This window comes from Nymphaea colorata, chromosome 8, assembly GCF_008831285.2.
Source record: "Nymphaea colorata isolate Beijing-Zhang1983 chromosome 8, ASM883128v2, whole genome shotgun sequence".
Lineage (NCBI taxonomy): Eukaryota > Viridiplantae > Streptophyta > Magnoliopsida > Nymphaeales > Nymphaeaceae > Nymphaea > Nymphaea colorata.
In genome coordinates this window covers 17,748,823-17,768,076 of record NC_045145.1, presented here as the reverse complement: position 1 = coordinate 17,768,076, position 19,254 = coordinate 17,748,823, and the positions used below count along the sequence as shown (strand labels likewise).

At 39.4% G+C, this 19,254-nt stretch overlaps 2 protein-coding genes across 2 annotated transcripts; one reads left to right on the top strand and one right to left on the bottom strand.

The window, feature by feature from the left end:
- The first annotated feature begins 1,874 nt into the window (after positions 1-1,874).
- On the top strand, positions 1,875-8,120 carry LOC116258866 (uncharacterized). Its single transcript, XM_031636297.2, has 4 exons — positions 1,875-2,769; positions 3,417-4,437; positions 5,512-6,376; positions 7,806-8,120. The coding sequence occupies exons 2-4, from the start codon at positions 3,469-3,471 to the stop codon at positions 7,850-7,852; spliced, it is 1,881 nt and encodes a 626-aa protein (XP_031492157.1). The 5' UTR covers positions 1,875-2,769; positions 3,417-3,468; the 3' UTR covers positions 7,853-8,120.
- Positions 8,121-12,956: 4,836 nt separating this feature from the next.
- Positions 12,957-18,712, bottom strand: LOC116259121 (uncharacterized). The gene is made up of 5 exons (XM_031636765.2): positions 18,301-18,712; positions 18,108-18,181; positions 15,692-15,818; positions 13,854-14,165; positions 12,957-13,546 (listed from the first exon to the last, which is right to left on the bottom strand). The coding sequence occupies exons 1-5, from the start codon at positions 18,436-18,438 to the stop codon at positions 13,283-13,285; spliced, it is 915 nt and encodes a 304-aa protein (XP_031492625.1). The 5' UTR covers positions 18,439-18,712; the 3' UTR covers positions 12,957-13,282.
- Positions 18,713-19,254: the final 542 nt, after the last annotated feature.

The window sequence follows — 19,254 nt, the reverse complement described above, 5'->3', positions numbered from 1 at the left end:
CTGATTTCTTAATTGGATATTAATATTATTTTTATATCCGATGCTTTTTTTTTAAACAATCCGGTCGAATATGCAATCCAAATCAAATATATTAACCCTCAGTTAAAAAGTAATGGAGCAAAAGGTCAATCGCTTGATCAGTATGTGGACGATGAGGAGGATGAACATCAAAGTAGTTCACTGGACTGCATCTCAAGGTCCGAATCCAGATCCAGTCTCCAACCTTAGACCAGTCAGCAGAGTAGAATCCTCTACTGTACGTCCAAACAAATGAGTGAAAACAAAACCCCTCGTTAAGTCGATGCTAATCTCGATCAAGACGGCGACAGTTCTCAATGGAATGGGTCGAGATACCCAAACACTGAAAGCCTCTCCTCAAACAATGGAGACCGCGAGATTTGAGGATCTACGTTTCTTGGCTGCGCTCTGTTGAGTCTGATTTCCCCACAAAAACTTGGTCGAGAAGTCTTTCCACAGTCACCTACAGTTTTTTTTGGAATTCTTCTGCTACTGTTTAATATAGTCTTTGAATCAAGTGTTGTAAGATTATCTGAGTGAAGTCCTCGGAGGAGAGTGGCATCCTTATCACAACCGATCAAAACCTTGAAAATGAAAGCGTCTTTAAGGGGTTTGTTCGTTAGTATCCATCAGTTCGTGTATCATAATTGGTGGTGGGGACTTGCCATTAAGCCACTGCTGTCATTGAACTTTCCAAATACTTCCATTGTTTAGTAGTTATGTCACTTACATAATGCACCGAGTAACATTATTTGAAAAAGTAACAAGAAGAAAATGTTGAACAACTTCACATCCCAAGTGGAGAGCTTCCATACTTGTATCTACCACTTTATCAAGAAAAGGTTGAAAGGTTTTCCTTTTGGAATTTTACTTGCAGAAAATATTTATAGGTCAAGAGACTTTAGAAATATTGAACAACAATCTACCCCACAAGCGAGCCCGGAATTGTAAGCTAAGACAATTTATTGTGGACTAACTATAAAATAAAATACAGAGGACAATTTGAGAATATAGTAACATATTTTTATAGGATTGTGTTCATGAATTGACAATTCTCGCCTGTTAACCTACCGAATTCCAGATAAATTCGTGATGTTTCATATCCCAATAATAAAAGAGTTCATCATGGAGTGGAAGAAGGGGGATGGGACCTGGGCAAGCCTGTCAGACTGTCCGCTTCATCATGGTGATCGAATCCAGTGGTCCAACTTTCTATTCCTTTCTTTTTCCCTTTTTCTTTCACCTTCTTAAAAAAAAAAAAAAGAAAGAAGATGAAGAAGAAGAAGCTACTTACATTGAAACTGGATTGTTCACTTTACTTTGGAACTCATAGCCTGTACCTGTAATTTTGATGGATGTTGCTAAAAATCGTTCCATGATGAATCAAATCAGTGAGGCCATTCACATCGACTTTTAATCGATTCGTGCATTATTAAAAAACGTAAAAAAAAAAGGTTTTATACATAAACAAAATAATGTACTAATAAAAATAGAAGATTTTTGGATATTACAAAGATTCAAGCATAACCAAGTGACAGTTTTGAATCGATTGCAATTCAAATCAAATTGCCGCCAATGCAATTGAAATAGCTCTGTCCTTCATAGTATAAAGGTATGATAAGAAGTGCTATAAAGTATTCATGGCAATATAGGTACAAGTACTCCCGGTACAAAATAGCATTACTATACATATTCAGCAATTTTCTTATACAAACTAATGATAGAATCTTCAAAAAAATTATTATATGTTGATTCTCAGACTTTAGGGGATTGTTCATATCAAGACTCTGATGGGGCTGCAGAAAAAGAAGTAATCAAGATTTCGGTTTCTTTGCAGAAAAAAAGGTACCATTATTTTGCCGTTTCAAATTTCCTTTTGTCACAGCGTTCCCTGCATGGTCTCCTGCAGATGAAAAGGGTAGAAACAGAGAGAGAAGGAGAGAGGGTGGTGGGGTCTGAAACTGAACGCTGCGGTGGCCCAGTGTAGGCCTGAAGCCGGGCTGGCAAATGTTGCCCCTCCCTTTTTCTCTTCATCCACTGCCCACCTTCTCTTTCCTTAAAGATGGAAATCTTTCATTCTGAGTTCCATTCACCAGCAAAACTTGGATTTTGACGGCGAGATCCCTTGATATTGTGCCTCCACTACTATATTCGGCTTCCCCTCCCTCTTTTCCTCTATCTTCTTCCTTCCTTTTGCGTCGTCACTACTGGAGTGAAGTGAAGAACCCCCGCCCATCTTGTCTTGCTGGGCAGGCGTTCAAGCATTCTTCCTTTCTCGGGTCGGAGTGTTGGTGTTAAATCCACCTGCTACTTCCTGCAACTCACGGATCTGCAAGAACAGAGTACTGGAGGAAGAACAGAAAAGGGGAAAGTTCTGTTGAGGAGCAGAACTCGATAGGATTCTCTGTTATTTCTTTTTCAGGAGCAGTATTTATACAGTTATAAATACGTATACATTTACAGCTATATAACGCTCTCAGCCACTCCAAGGTTTAGACTCTTTCAGAGACGCGCACAATACGTTCCAACAGGTTTGGATGGTTTCTTCGTGGTTGCGTTGCCCTTGCATACTGGTATGCTGTAATAGACGGGAAGGGGGAGACATTTTGAAGAGACAAGGTAAAGGATTTAAGGATCTTTGGTTAGAGTAAATTTAGGAGAACGGGGAAGTGTTCGGAATAAACAACCTCAGGACGGTCCGGTTTTCACCTTTTGTCGCCCGAATAACGGCGCCCTCATCGCGATCCTTCGGTAAGCTACTATCTCTCTGCGCATCCGCTGTCACTTCAGCCGTTAACTACCAGATCACCCTGTACTCTCTCTCTCTCTCCCTGCAATTGCCCCGTTCTTTAACGAGTTCCATTGTTTAGGTCTCTCTGGTGTTCGGATAACTGATTAATTCCTTTTCCATTGCATCCTGTCGTGAGCGTTCCTTTTTGCGCGTTTTGCATATTGTACTTCTAGTAATTTGTTAATGGGCTACTTTTCCCTCGTCTTATGACATAACACAACATGCTCATGTCTCCGGCCTTGTTGATGCGTTTCCAATGCGTTTTTCCCAGCACGGCCTGAGCCTGTGTATTTAGCCTGTCCAAAGACGGGAGTTTGATATGGTTGCACTTTGCATCAGCTGACCATGGATCACCGAATGTGGCTTGGCTTGGTAAACTCAGTAATAATAGCAATTGTCAAATATAAAAGCTCTGGTCCGATGGTTTTATTTGCAAGCAGGATGGTTTATTATCCAGATGCTGACTGTTTATAGGAAAAACTGTTAATTTAGTTGTTAGGTTTTGTTGATTCTAGTTTATGCCAATTATTTTTGTTCCCTTGATTCGTCTAAATTGTTTTAGTTATCATGAAGACGGCACTCTATGACATCAGTTTTTCTTGTTCAGATGATTCTTGAAGAACCAATTTCGTAGCAATTCCTGTTTTGGACAGTCAGCAATGGGTACAGTTCCTCCTGATTGCCCATATCCTGGATGCTTCTTCTGCGTTATGAAAGAAGGAAATCCTAGTAAACGTAGATCAAGTGTATTGAAGTTCTTCAGAGAACTTCCTACTCAAGATGATGATGGCCAGGTTCTCCCAATCAGTGGTCTCTGGAATACTGCCATGGCACACCCCAATGATCCTGAGTTCATTGAGTTGGGAATATTTGAATGCATGTCTTCTCTTATATGGAAGGGCTTGAAGAATAGGCGCTGGCTTTCCCATGACCAGAATATCTATATACCCTATTATGCAGCACATATCATCGGATCATACACAATGAATATGGAGGAATTTGCAGAACGTGCGGTCCGTTCAGGGGTTATCCCACCTCTTGTGGAGCTTTTAAGAGGTCGATTGACTTGGGTGGAGCAAAGGGTGGCGGTTAGAGCTCTCGGACATTTGGCCACATATGCCTCTACTTTTCCTGCTGTTGCCAACCATAGTGAAGTTCTTGAGCTCTCCATTCAGCTGGCAATGGGTTCACTTGAAATTGTTTATTCTCATTTCTATCAATTTGTGGACAGACGGCTTAGTTATCACTGTGATTTGCTGACACGTGGAATGGGTGGAGTTGAAATGGAGTCTAGGAAAGCTGAAGAATGGGCTAGTCAATTGCAGTGTTGGTCTCTTCAGCTCATTAATTGCTTTGCCTTCAAGGCAGAGTTTATCCCTTTCGTTTGCAAACCTGAATTTCTTGTCAAGCTCCCAGGCATGTGGGGAGGACTAGTAAATGAAAATTCACCGGCTGGTATTGGTTTATTAAGAACAATATGTCACCACAAGCATGGCAGGTTACAAGTGGCTAGTCTTCCAGGAATTATCGAGGCTCTTTGCAACATTGCTCGCTCTTCGGATGATTGGCAATACATGGCTATCGATTGCCTTCTGTGGTTGCTTAAAGATCAAAATACTTCTCATAAAGTATGTAACATAATCATAGTGTTTAACATACATATTTTTGGTAAAGTAGTTGCAGGGACCATATTTTGCTTTTAAATGAAGTTGACAAATTCATCTCAGCAAGAATGCTCTACATCTTCTCAATGAACTTTGGTTGAAGCCACTTCACTTGTGGTGGTGTTGTCTCTTATTGTTTCTTGCTTTTCATAGATTTGGAATCAGGTTCTTGGGTTTATACTTTATACATCAAATCAAAGTAGAAGGTTCTCAGCATAATCAATCCTCACCTTTTAATTGTTCATCTACGTTGGAACATGATATTGGTGTTTCTCTGTTCTTGTGAGAGGAAAACTAGCTCTCTTTTTGGACTCCGTCACTCTGTTGCACTAGTTCTTTCTGTGGTGGTCGTGCAATTTATTAACTCTGATTACGTATTGACAATGCAATGGTTGAGAACTGTTAATTGACAGTTCTTTTTTTGTGGTGACGTTGCAGTTTATTAACTTGGATATACCGATCTGCTGAGAACAGCTAATCAACAGTTCAAGTTTATATAGCAATTCTTTGTGGAATTATAACTTGTAAGTTTCGAGAATTGTTGTCTAAAAAAGTCAAATAACAGGTCAAAATGGATAAGACTGGTAATAGCATATTGTGAACAAGCTTGTCATTAACGTGTGTTGCTGTCTTACTAAGATGGAAATAACTCTTCAATTTCATCAACTTGTCTCTGTTGATGATTCTCAGCCTATCTTAAATTGCTAATGCTGTAGTGACATATAATCTGCCCAAACATTGTCATTATGAAATTGTACTTACATATTACAGACTGACAAGTTGTGAACTGTATCACTATCATCAAGTCAAAACGCCAAATTCAAGTTTTACTTTTGAGCCATAACAAAAAAATTACCTGTAGTAAGAATAGAAAAGAATATCATATATTTGTGAAAGCAGATGTGCCCACTATAAAATCGGAATTTTGTTTTATGACTTGAAGATCAATGTTATGTTTTCCAGGTTGATGAATTCTGAAACTCCTATGTTGCTGTTGTAAGTGCCTGTTTGGGTCATTGTCCATTTTGTTTCATGCAGGTAATTGATGCAGCCGCTCCTGTTCTTGTAGACTTGGCGGAAGTGTCTTCTCTGGGGGACCACAAAAGGCTTGGGGAATCTATTGCTGAAGTTCTTCAGGAATGCATCCAATCACATGTCATGGTAAGGAGCTCTATCAGCAGCCACACAAAGGAGCAACTTGATGAGCTTGCAAACTCAAGGAGGAGAACGAAATGGGAGAAGAATATGCCAAAAGAGGATCTTCATATCAAACAGGCTGCAGCGTTAGTTGTAAAACTCGAAGGCAATTCTCTCTTCTCTTCAGGTGATATTGCAGGTGCAGCAGCCAAATACACAGAGGCATTAGCTTCATGTCCTATGAAGTCCAGGAAAGAGAGGCTTGTGCTCTTTAGCAATCGGGCTCAATGCCACCTTCTCATGCAGCAGCCTTTGGCTGCCATAAGTGATGCTACACGTGCGCTCTGTCTGCATAGTCCTATCAATCGCCATGCCAAAAGTCTGTGGAGAAGAGCCCAGGCATATGATATGTTGGGATTGGCTAAAGAAAGTTTGCTTGATGCCATTCTTTTCATCAATGAATGCTCTCAATCGACTGATCCAGACCTCTCACTTTGGAAGAATAAAGTCCCTGATTATGCGGAGCGTTTAGTCAAAAAGCAGATGCGGGCATCTTGGTTGTTTAGAGAAGCTGCGATAAAGCATGGCAGTACGAATCATCATGGTGACATTGGTGATATTTATGGTGAGGAAGGAGATGATTCTGAATGGGAGACTGCAAGTGAAAGCGACATTGAGAATGCTGTTGGAGGAGAGGCCGGCAATAATGGCAGTTGGCAAAATGATGAACAGGAGAAAGCTGAACATGAGAAATCTTCCAAAGAAGGTAGTATACACTAACTATCCTTCTCTTTTTCCCAAAAGAACTGCAATTAAGTCTTTCTTTTAGTAATGAAATTCTGGTAGTTGATAATTCAACTACCACCACCACTGCCACCAAAAAGAGACCTTTTACCAACAATAAGTTGGAAAGGGTGGGCCATAAGTCAGACTCTTGGTCTAACTTGAGATCCTTTGCAAACCATTAGACGTTGAATTCTGGTATGGGCATCCTGCCATTAAGCATATCAGTAACACATAAGATCTTTTGGTTTAAGATCTGAGATTGTCAAATGACTGCTGGTGGATATCAGGAAAGAAGCTTCTAACACATCTAACCTTGCTTTTAACAGAAAAACACCTATCTATTTGGTCTTGCACCCAAGTTGGAGCTTGTGAAGAGGTGCCATCTAGAATTGCCATAAACAATTTGGGCTTGAACTTAGTTTACGTAGTAATAAATCTTCCTAAACGTCTGTTTTCTGAACATGGACTTGTTGAGATCTGGTGGTAGGTGATTTCTCTCTGTAGAACCAACCGTGGATATCATCAGCGACTTTATGTGAACTGGTTAGAGCCTTTAAGTTGACAACTATCATGCAGATTGCATATATGGAATTTTCAGGCTAATTAATTTTCATTGGTGACATAAGCACTTATGAACTCGGAAAAAATCTGTTAGTAGAAAACATTGAAAATTTTGTAACCCTAACAAGTATGAAAATCTTTCAGGAAGTCATGGTTTCAAAATTTTTAGTGTACACTTATAAAGTTATGTAATTAAGCCCTGGGATTGTTTGGCTGCAAGGCTCATAGGGACATGCAGATGAAGAAATGTGTATACTGCAGGAGTTATATTTAATTATGCTGTTACTGGTGCCTTATCACAAGTACATGCAAGTAAAAGGTCCAAGCATACTAAAAGTAACATGGGATTTTTGGAAACGTTGTGCGGGATTGGTTTATACATGACGCACATCATTGTGCCGTGGTCTACTAAATGCATCTGGGTGTAACACTATGGTGATGAACCAAAAACAATGCATGAAACTGCTGCAATAATTAAACATAAAGAGTAACTGAAATGTCTATTTTTGCAATAACATGTCTGCTATAGATAGTCATTGGTGGGGTTTTATTATTAAATTAACAGAATAAATCACAATGATCTGGATGCTTCCAAGTGTAAGCTTTATTAATTTGGAAAAGAAGATTCAGTCCAAGTCTGAATTGAAAAGTTGTGGACAAAATCTGATTCTGCATAACAGCAAGTTTTCGTTAAACCTTGTTATATTCTTGAAGTTAAGATCTGATTCATAGAAGGTGATAAGAAGCTTCATTGTCTTGGAAAAGTTCCATTATTGAAGTTGTAAAGTCACTGATAACTTAGTCTGATTCTGTGTTTGTCTGTCCCTTTTTTCCTCTGAATGGAGCAGACTTGAGGCTTGGATACAAGGTGCATGTTGCAGAAGAAGAAAAATAGTCATATGCAGTATGGATCTCCATAGCCATGTTTGATGAACATAGACTCCACGTTCTAGCCTTAAAGTATTCAGATAGGTTTGTGTTGTGTAATGTCTCTTTCCACCTATTGTGCCCTTACATGAGGCTGCCTACGAATTAATGTTTGGCTAGCAATTGTTATAAGTCTTCTTGTGGCTCAAATGCCATTTTGAACTTGTATTGGTGAAAGAGGACTGGCTCAACAAAGAGAACCAGATTTCGTCTAAGGAATTCAGTCAATTGTATCACCCTTTCTCCTTTTACTTCTCTCTTATTTGTGGTTTCTATAATCTCGAAATCCAGTCGAGTGGTTGAGTTCAGCGCTTCGTGGTTGGGGGTGGAACAGGGCTTAATGAGATAAGGTGACATACTAAAATTGAAAGATTCTATACCTTGGTTGATCTTTGGTTAGCACAATTCGTTGTACATTGAGCTGGTCAGCAGTGGATCTCGTACTTGCACTTCATCTTAATGTGATGGAGTACTTGGTTTACTAGCTTCTACCAGGCTGAATATTCTAGTAATACTTTTTCTGTTTTTGCTTTTTCTTTTTCCTTCTTTTGCGTTTGAGTTCACCTTGAACATTCTCATTCTTCCTTGCGTAGTTTCTCTCCGTCGAGTGGTTTTAGAATAAATTTGAACCACAAAAACCTTTCATGCAATAAGTCAACCTTTTTTTTTTTTTGGGTAAACGCGGACATCCTCTCAAGAAGGCACTTGTGAAGGGAATTATACGAGGGGGGAGTCAAAGGCATTTCTGCAATTCTGGCGAGTCGATGTTGGAGCGGAATCAACTCATTCTCTCTGACGAGTCCGTTGTTTTTGTAGAATGTTGAAAAAGATTCTTTCCTTTCACACGACAAAAAGGGGGCGATGCAAGACCTTTAAGCTTTAACGTCTCCCTTGGCATCAACCTTGACAAACAATGGATAATCTATATCCCATTTAGTATGATTTTTGCTGGTTGATCAGGAGAACTTTGTTAACCCGGAAAGCTTTGGATTTATGTAACTGCAGTCGGATTTGAGCTTGAAGATCTCAATGGCAAGAAACGTTGGTGCACTGTTATGGGTAGGCAGACTCTTTTTGAGATACTACCTCTATTCTCCGTCTTCTCGAAGAGACGGCGACCATTCTGCGAAACTCGAAAAGAAAGGGTCCGCTTCCTCCTTTGAGACAAGATGGGATGAGGCTGTCGTTCTGGATGGCTTCGGCCATGGCCACACGCAGCTGCTGCAGATGCTTCCACAAGGAAAGATCGCCTGCGAGCTCCGGTTAAGGAGGATGATGGGTAAGTAGACAGTCTATGTTCATTCATCATACCCACTAGGGATCCACATGTGGGTGTGATGGATGATATGTATGTTTGGTCGGTATCATTAATAATTAATTAGTCAAGCCAGACCTGCGTCACATACTTTTATTAGTGACGCGATGCTTCAAAATTCATCACGAAACGCAGGTTTTTTACCAGTCTCTAGTTTTTTTTTGCACATCCAAAGTTAACCACAGGTTTTTGGCTTCAAAACCTGGTTTATGTGCAAATTAAACCCAGGTTGTTTTAATTTTTAAACCAAGTGTAACAGCATGTCATCCAAACAAGCGTTGCGAGCTGTCTGTTAGATACATTGCTTGAATTGATGAGATTGTTTACAAGGAAGAGAAGATGGCATTTCTCTGTCTCTATCATCTATATACCATCAGGACAATCATTCACTTACTCCAAATGAGCACTGTCTCTCCTCTATCATCAGCTGTTGTTTGTGAATTTTATTCTACGAAATTTTTCATGACAGTAGTCACCATCTTGTTAGCTATTTCTCAGGTTCGCTCTTTGAAATTTACCTTTCCAAACTGTGGCCTCTTTTTACAAGTCTCAATAGGTTGTTTTTCCATCCGAGTTACCTCACCTTCAGAAAATCTAACCATATGGATGTGACCTTTGTGGCGGAAATTTTTGAAATTATACAAAAACCGTTCCCAAGTCAAAATAATTGTCTAGATAGTTGAAAAAAATGGATGTCTAAAATTTTCATAAAATCGTGAAAGTGGGTAGCACGGGCTATTGTTAGAAATAAGGTTCTCTCACATTCTCTGAACGCACCAAAAGAAACTAGAAGAAGAGAGAAAAGTAACACACAAATATTTACATGGACAACATTTTCCTATGTCTAGCCACCACACAAAGTAGTTTTTACTATCATAATAGAATACAAAGTACAAGCAAAACGGTGCCTTCATAAACATGAGATTAGGATAAAACCTGTAAAGCAGAAAAATGACGTAAATGTTCTTACAAAAAAATCACGTCGAGAGTTACCGCGAAAATTAAAAAAACTATCAAGTATCGATCAGGCTCCATAATCCAATAGCTACCACTCCCCCATCTATCCTGCTACCTAACATTTACTAAGCATCAGTCTAACCAACAGCATATCTGAGCCACCCTTTCCCTATTGTTCGTCTAGGTGAACCTGTGGTCGGAATCCTCTTGCGATTCTGGCATTTTCTTATGAAGCCATTAAAAGGCTGACATAATAAATTGGGATTATTGTCAGCTTTATCTTCATTTCCTTCATTGTGTCAACGCACAAGAGAGATGAAGTTAATTAATTGAGTCAGGGCATCCCTGCTGGTGTTTAAATATGTGGGGAGGTTTATTCCTCCCACCACGAAGGTTTCCCCTAAATTCTTTAAGTGTAGGAAAACATTATCCAAAATTTGTGTAGAGAGAGTACATGAGCTGCTTTACGAGCATTCCAAAGCCCAAATGGTTCTGCTCACATTTCTAGCTACAGTAGCATTAAGGACCGCCGAGTATCACCATCTAACGGCTCTATCCTGTGGGATCATTGTGTCCAAGATGAACCACATTCGAAACACATGTCTAGATACAAGGGAGAAGAACTCGTTGCAACCTGTCACTGTGGGAGAGTTGCCTCAAAATGGCCATCTATAAAAACAAATGATGAAAGAAGAATTGCTAACAAGTTTGTAATGATTTTCATGGAGAACATGGTCCTGAAACTGGGGACTGGCGTATTTGGTGTGATGGTGCCTGGTTTAGAGATTGGCCGCCTGAAAATTATCGCGATGATTTTGCCTTCGCTGGCGAAGTTCAATGGGGAGAAGAAATAGTGAACAAGAAAAAGCATGGAAGGCATACAAGAACCCAGATGGGCAGTGGCCATTTCTCAGAGGAAGGCTGGGGAAGGCCGCCTACTTCTATCACAGTTAACATTCACGACATGAAGCAGAGAACAGCACCATAGAGTTAAAAAGGCAGAGCAACGTTGTCCGTTAGGTCACTTGATGAAGCATATGCGCTCTAGCTGGAAAACGCCTAATAAATACAGCAAACGCATATGAAATACAGAAAACGCGAGCCCACAACAATCTTAGAAGCAACCATTGTGCAGTGCACTAAATTTCGCACCTTTACAATCACATTTCTTAGGAAAAATCTTCATAACAGGAGAAAGATGAAAGTTAAAACACTCAAGGAACAATTTCATAACAGAACTCTTCACACACTTCATCATAAGAGCCACTCGAAAATAATGTAAGATGCTCTAGAGAATAATGGATAAGGGAGAGAGAGGCAGAGAGAGCTTTTTCTAGGATAGGAAAAACAGTGCAGGATGATTGCTGGTGGCAGGCTACAGGAGATATAAGGAACAGTCCATCAACTTCGGAATGAAATACAGAAAACGCGAACCAACAATAACCTTAGAAGCCACAATTGTGCAGTACAGTAAGATTTGGCACCTTTACAATCACATTTCTTACGAAAATCTTCATAACAGAAGAAAGGTGAAAGTTAAAACACTCAAAAGAACGATTTCGTAACAGAAGTCATCACATACTTCATCACAAGAACCACCCGAAAAGAACGTATGATGATTTAGAAAATAATTGATAAGGGAGAGAGGAAGAGAGACAGAGAGAGACCTTTTCAAGGATGGGGAGAAACAGTGCAGAATGATTGCTGGTGCTAAAGCTATGGGAGAAATAAGGAAGAGGCCATCAAATGGTAAGCAGTAACGGTTGTAACGATGATCAGCTTCTCTCCTATGGTCTCTTTATCATCACCACATGTATGATAGAAGACATCATTCACATGATCAAGACCAGCTTAAAAAATCTGATCTAACGATGGCTGGCAAATCTGATGAGGAGACCAAGTCGTCTCGGATTGTCGATTAAGTACTGGGTCTTAATTCAATGTCTGACGCATATAGAACGAGTTCTTTAGAAACAATATCTAGATCATTGAGTTATTGATTCAATCCATTTTTGTGCTAATATGATTCAATGTCGGTTAATTTTATCACTATAATTTTCAACATGGTTTCAACTTAAACCGGGTCAAGCGCCGGTATCTAGTCCTCATAATTTTTTAGTATACATATTAATAAACTTATGGTGTCCACATGTCAAAATGGTGGATTGAACAACTGAAATTCAATACACCAAGAAACGTTTTGCTTGCTACAGCTGAAACTGTGGCCGACGTGGAAGACATTGCTGAATTATTAGTTATGACTAAACTCTGTCAAATGGCCACAAGTGGCCTTGGCCTAGCTGAAAACGTATCATTAGCAAGGACAACGGACGTGGCTAATAATATTATTGGCCACCTCATGCAGTCCCTGCTGGTACGATCAAGGCACATATAGGCTGGTGTGGGCAATTGCCCACATTTTACTCACACCAGCCCCTGAAAAATACTATACTTACACATTGTTGCCTCATTATTCTTTTATTTTTTTAATACATAGGTGCTTCTTGAAGATTTACAATATTAGTGCTTAGTCAGAAATTTTTAGCTCTGCTACTGCCCACAAATCCTGAATGATAGAACCCTTGCAAGGGCTGCAAGTGCTAGGTTGAAATCGATGTCGTGCTGTGCTCTTGTGACGCTTTTAAGGCAGTCGAAGGGACATGTACTGTTCAGCCCACATGTACTGTTCAATTTTGAAGAGCACTTGCAGCCGGCATGGAAAACATGTCCCTTCGGAAACAAGGGACTCAATTTTGAGGCCTGCATTTGTTCCATTGTCAGCCATTTCAGCAAAAAATGGTTCTCTTTCAAATGAAAAATCTCACCCTTTCAAATTAATACAGTATCCATAACAGTCCAACAACAATCAGAACACGTACCACTCTTTTACAAACACGAGACCCATAAAATTGCGACCAGTATCTAACTAGAGACACACGAGAACAGGACACAACAATTTCCGAACGATGTTTAAGCCCTAGCTTCCAGCCTTGTTGGCAGCCACCCTACCAAGACTCCCACATGATCTCCCCCAAACCAACAAGTAGAGTATCTATGACCAGTTAATGTATGCCTGACCAGTTGCACCAAGAGCAGGCACAAGGAGAAAACTGATCTGGTTAGGAATCAAACCAAAGCGATGCTGCTTTCACCACCTGGAGGCTTGCGAACTCCACCAAGGTAATCTCGTGAAGATGCTTTTCCATCAGCAAATATGTCACTACCACTCATCTCCCTCAGCTTTGCCACACTCAGTGACTTCTCAGCAGATGATGGCACTGCTTCCTCTTTGAAAATGTCATTACCTGTCAACTCTGCCATTTTCTGATTGTAAATCTTCTTTGCAGTTTTCCCTACATTCTCTTCAGTAACAGATTGATCTGCTCCAACCTGAAATAATAATAGTAATAACAACAATAGTAATAATAATTGAGTCAATGAGAACCAACTAGAATAGCAGAAAAATTTGTATGCACCAACTTATAATACTGTAATACCACACTAAAAAATGGATAGAGAAAAATACCAAACCCTTCAGATGAAACAAAATTTTCGGTATTGTGAAGCTTTGGGATTGTATGCGTGTTTTTTCAGCAACAATGCATAAAGCATAGTGAACAGAGGAGACACGAAACTAACACACACAACAAAAAGTGATCATTTTAATCACAACAACCCAAGGAGAAAATATACTCACGCTCGATATTTTGATAGAAGTTTGAAGATGTCTTGGAGTAGAATCAGCTACACCTTTTATTTCTTTTGGGTCTAAAGAATGTGCAGCAGAAGATTTAGGAGGGATTTCTGCAGGACCACCAAAAATATCATGCCCACTTAGCTCTCTGGATTTAGCATCAGATAGTTGTTTCTTGATCTTTGCATCAGACTCATTCTCTAAAGACCCACTAAGCTCCTTCTGTTTTGCCACCTCAGTCAAAGTTGTTGGCTTCTTTGGAGATACACTCCCATCAGCACTAAATGAGATCTGGCTGATCGAATTAATAGCTTGCTGAAAAAGTACATATGACTCAGATCAGAATAGCTCAGCCAACTTACTTTCCAACCTGCCATGCTTTAGCAGCATGGATCACATCCTCAACAGAAAAATAGCATCTTAGCTTCGACAACATAATATTTTTAATCTGGGAAACTATAATTCCAAAGCTATTTCACGCTAAAGCAAAAAAAGGTTGAATAGAAATATATCAACAAATGGATGTATTCAAAAGAAATACAAGAGGACTAGAGGGGAAAACTGCCATATAAGAACTTAACAGCACTACACAGTCTTAGAATCAGGTGCTGCATATGAACTATGTCACATGGGGGCACGGTGCCGGTGCGGGATGCAGCAAGTTCCAAAAAAAATTTGGGTGCGGGTGTGGCGAGAGCATATATATATATATATATATATATATATATATATATATTATATATATATATACACATACATATTTCTATTTTTTATTTATCTTGCTCTTGGGAATGTTATTGTGATATTTTGAAAATGTTTAAGATATATGTGTTAAAAAAGAAGACATACTTTCTTTGCATGCCTATATCATGTGTACATGTTAATAAATACAGGCACTCCAAAACATTTGTAGACTGGAAAAACTGATGCCCAACACAATCAGCACTCAACAGTGTCAAATTCTATACATTCATTTTATGGTCAGTCCTTCATTTTTATTCACCTTATGCCTTTTCTATTCAAAATTTGTCATCAATTATTACATTGCATTTCAAGTTCAATTCAGTTTCTTAGATTGAAACCTTTAATTACGAACCTAAAGTGTGTCCATTCATGAAAGTAAAATGTACCCTTACAGTTTCATGTGCTTATATCTGTATGCACGCTACAAATTCAAAGTCCTGTCAGAAAATTGGATGAACAGGGAAGCATACTCAAGCCTCTGTACAAGCTTCAACCACAAAAGTTTCCATGCCGCACATGACCATGCTGTAGGATCACATGAAGAGTTCCTTAGGGCTAGCTGAAATTTCTAACAATCTTCTTGATCTCTAGCATAGCACGGGTATTCAAAGCAAGAATAATTCCATCCTCACACAAACAGAGTGCCAAAATATGATCAAATGAAGGAAGTTCATCTTAATTTTCTGTATTTTATGTGTGACTGACAAATCTGGCTTGAACTGATTGTTCATGACCAGAATCATCCGTAGCTTCAGACTTTGCAATATACATTTCACATGTACAAGAAAGTGCAGTTAGCCAGTTACTAAGATAACATAAATGTTAGAAAGAGCTCGTAAATTGGTACCAAAGAAATTAGCATCAGGAAGATGGCAAGATGTACTCCACAAATAAAGAAGTTATATAATTTAAATTTAAATGTATTTCATAAAGTTACAAACGATAATCAGCATCACATTTCCTATACAACTTATTTACTTTTCACTCATTTTAAAAAAGTACCATATACCTGGATATCTATTTCCTAATTTTCGGTTTTCAAACAGTTATTGCTATTGACACGGTCTTGCATTCATATTTGGGAAAGTAGAACACACCTGGTAAAGCCGTAAACCAGTTTTGTTGGTAGGATTTGACAAGTTGCTGCCTGATTCTGGATCTTCTTCACCGACAAATATTCCACTGCCAGTCATCTCTTTCAGCTTTGATTCTGAACATGGTTTCCTGAGCACCAGAAAGCAAACCCTAGGATTATTAAAATGTTCACACTTAATAATTAATACAGCCACTGATGCAAAGCCATTTGCAGTACAATTAGTGACGTGATACTAATCAAAAGATCACTGCAGCACTGCCTTTAGTATTTACGTGTGGTTGAAAAATTACATTTTTCAGAAGCCCTGCTGCAACTATGCAGCCAAATTTACCAGTACATGATAATGATCCTTGCATCCATATCAACAAATGTATCACTATAAATGTAACAGCCAGATGCATGGTAAAATGGTGACTTTGTATTCCCAAAAGGACAATTATCAATTTATCATTAAAGAAGATAACACAACCCAATATGCAGAAACATGCAGAAGGCACAGAAACATCCATGTCTGCATGTGAAGTTAAGAAGTATCAGATACATTTAGTGCTAAAAAATGGGGTCTTGATAAGAAGACTTGTAAATACAGGTCAATCACTTGGAGACTTTGAGTAGACAGGTTTTTCCTTATTTTAAGCATTTCTGTAATTTTCCATTTTGCCTGGCAATCCCCAGACATGCCCAAGATTTAAAAAAACCTATATATTTATGAGACAGATCTTATTGAGATATATTAGAAATCAATATTTGTGACTATTATTGAAAAGTAAGTACAAGACAATTACAACCACAATTTGCTGCCTAGCATTGAGCTTGATAAAGAATTACGACAAGGGATTTAAAGCCATTGCCATGTCAATCTTTTCTAAGACAAACAGATATTGAAGAAACACATCTACAACTTTCAAATTCTTAAGTATAACAGGTCAGGTATGCAATGTTTATACTAACCGAGAGAAAACACATGCAAGAAAAGATATTGACGTCAAACTGAAAAGAGTAGATCAGGTTTCAGCTACAATTATTATCTGGATTAGGGAGCAAATTTGGAAAGGATTTGCAAAATCGCTGATGTTCTCCAGTGTTCAGGAGCCTGCATTGAGAAATACTGGAAAAATAAAAGGGTCTGGCTTCCATGATTCCACCTTATACACTGACTTCCACCATGCCTTCATGAGGTTGTCATCACAAAAGCCATGATCATAACCTTCATGAGATTGCACATTAAGGATCAAGGAGCCAACCAAACAAAGCTGGAAGCAAGAAGGAGAAGGAGACAAGAAGAAGGTGATTGTTTGATACGAGTGTTGGGCCTGGTGGGACATGTCCAAGGCTACAATGACTAGAGGTAAACCAGAAAAAGTCGATGCAGAAACTTTCCATTTTTCCCGTCTTGCCATGTCTTTCTTGAAGAAGGTGTTCTGTTTTGACCTACATTTCAATTACTTGTATTTTCAATACGGATTATATTTCAAGACTTGCAGCATTGATGTATCACCCAACAAAAATATGTTGAAGGAGCTAGTGCTGCAGTGCATCTACAAGCGTATATTCTTGTATGGAACAAAAATCTAGAAAGCAACCTCAAAACCAAAATGAACTAAATCCAAAAAACTTGCAAGAAAGATGGGTGATCATCTGATTCATCTAGCCCCCTAACCTGGTGAGAACCACCAGGCCTTCCATATTATAAGTTCAATATTCCTTAAGGATGCTTCTCCGTTCGCCTTAGTCAATAACAGTGGCACTATTAACACAGTTCCCTTACCTTACAAGTTGCAAAACATGCTCAGATCAATCTTTAAGGAGTGTTTTGCTAATGCTAACGTCAGATCATTGGGTATCCACGAGTAAGCATGGGCGCCTGCTATTGCAGCACTCGCACTACTGTAGGATCAGATCAAGACACGTATCCCATTTACCATAAGTGCATCCGCTTCAGATCGAGATGGTTTGCTACCAGGTTAACTCATCATATATTAACAGCAACAAATAGCCACCTAAGAACCATTTAGACCAAGCAACAAAAAAGTAAAGCAAGAACAAAAGCCTTCCAACATTAGAGTAAAATAGTAGAAACATAGAGTGCTGCTTCAATTTCTTTATTTTTCAGGAAATGCACCATCTAAACACCCTGATTAAGCTAAAAGTTACCGTACATTGTGAATCGGGCAATCAAAATCATGAAGTAGACATATCACTTCTCGTGAAAGAAAAAACGCCGCAGATAGAAAACCAGTCAGCAAGTAATAGCTCCATAATCAAAGAAAAAAACTGGACAAGGTGTAACAAATAAGAATGCAGCTCAGCTTCTTCAAGCCAACTCGGAGATCACCAAATCAAATACTGGGGAGGAAAGAAAATGCGAAAAACAGAAACTAAAGTGGAAAAAGGGAGAAGAGATCCACAGATCTGACGTTTTCAACAGGCTCTCCGCCTCTTCAGGAGTCACCTGCCCACCGAACAGCACCGCCCCGACCCCTCCAGATGGCTGAAGTAAAGATAAAAGAAAAAAATCCCAACAACAAAAACACTCTTATAAGCACCGCAGCTCGTGTAGAAAAGACATCAAAAGCGAAAAACGAGACGGAGAACAAAGGATAAACGGACCTGATGGGGACGAGCTGCAGAGCGAGAAGCAGGCGTCCCGGCGTTCCCGGCGGCCGGATCCGGCAATGGCGTCTCGGACCAGGTGAGCAGATCGGCCGTCGATGTGTGGGGCTTCCTCACTGGGGTGCTCCTCTCCATTCCCTCTCTCTCCTCCTCGTATGCGTGTACAGAACGACCAGCAGGTATCTCCAGGAAAGGAAAGAGTGGTGGAGGTCAGTGCTCGTCCTCCTCTCTCCTCTTTCCTTCTGGGAAAAAATGACGGGAAGGGCCTTCTTAGCCCCCCTCTCTCTCTCTCTCTCGCTCGCTTCTGCCTCACTCCACCACCTCCTTTTTCTTTTTCTTTTCTGCGACTCTCTCTCTCTCTCGCTTCTGCTGGTGACAGTCAGTCAGTCAGTCCCAGTGAACAAAAATAACGATGGCTGTCCCCCCTTCCCATTTTCTCCAATTTAAATTCCCCATTATTTTTATTTAGAATCCCACCTTTCCCTCATTATTCCTGCAAGCAGTCGCTCATCTTCACCGTTTTATTTTCCAACTCAATTTTAAAAATTAAGTTAGTTTTAAACTAACAATTTAACACCTTCTTTGTAATAGAAAAAGACGGCGATTTTTTTTTTTTTTAATTCTAGAACATAATAACTTGACTCCTCATCATCTGCTTTTATTTTTATTTTTTTGTAGCTTTTTATAATGATTGAATCCTTCGGTTTTTTCAATTTCACTTCCTTTGTCGCCACTTAAACAGTTGATTAGAAGAGATTGCCGCCGCGTTTCGTTCAAAAATCAAACTGGCCGGCCGGCGCCGGTTTTCGTATCGGCTCGGCAGTTTACATTTTATTAAGATTCAGTAAAATAATTATTTAATAAAACTAAAAAGTGCATATTTTAAATCTCCGTATCGGTCGGCTCGGGTAACTGAGACAGCCGCTCAAACAGTTTGAATGAGAGAACTTC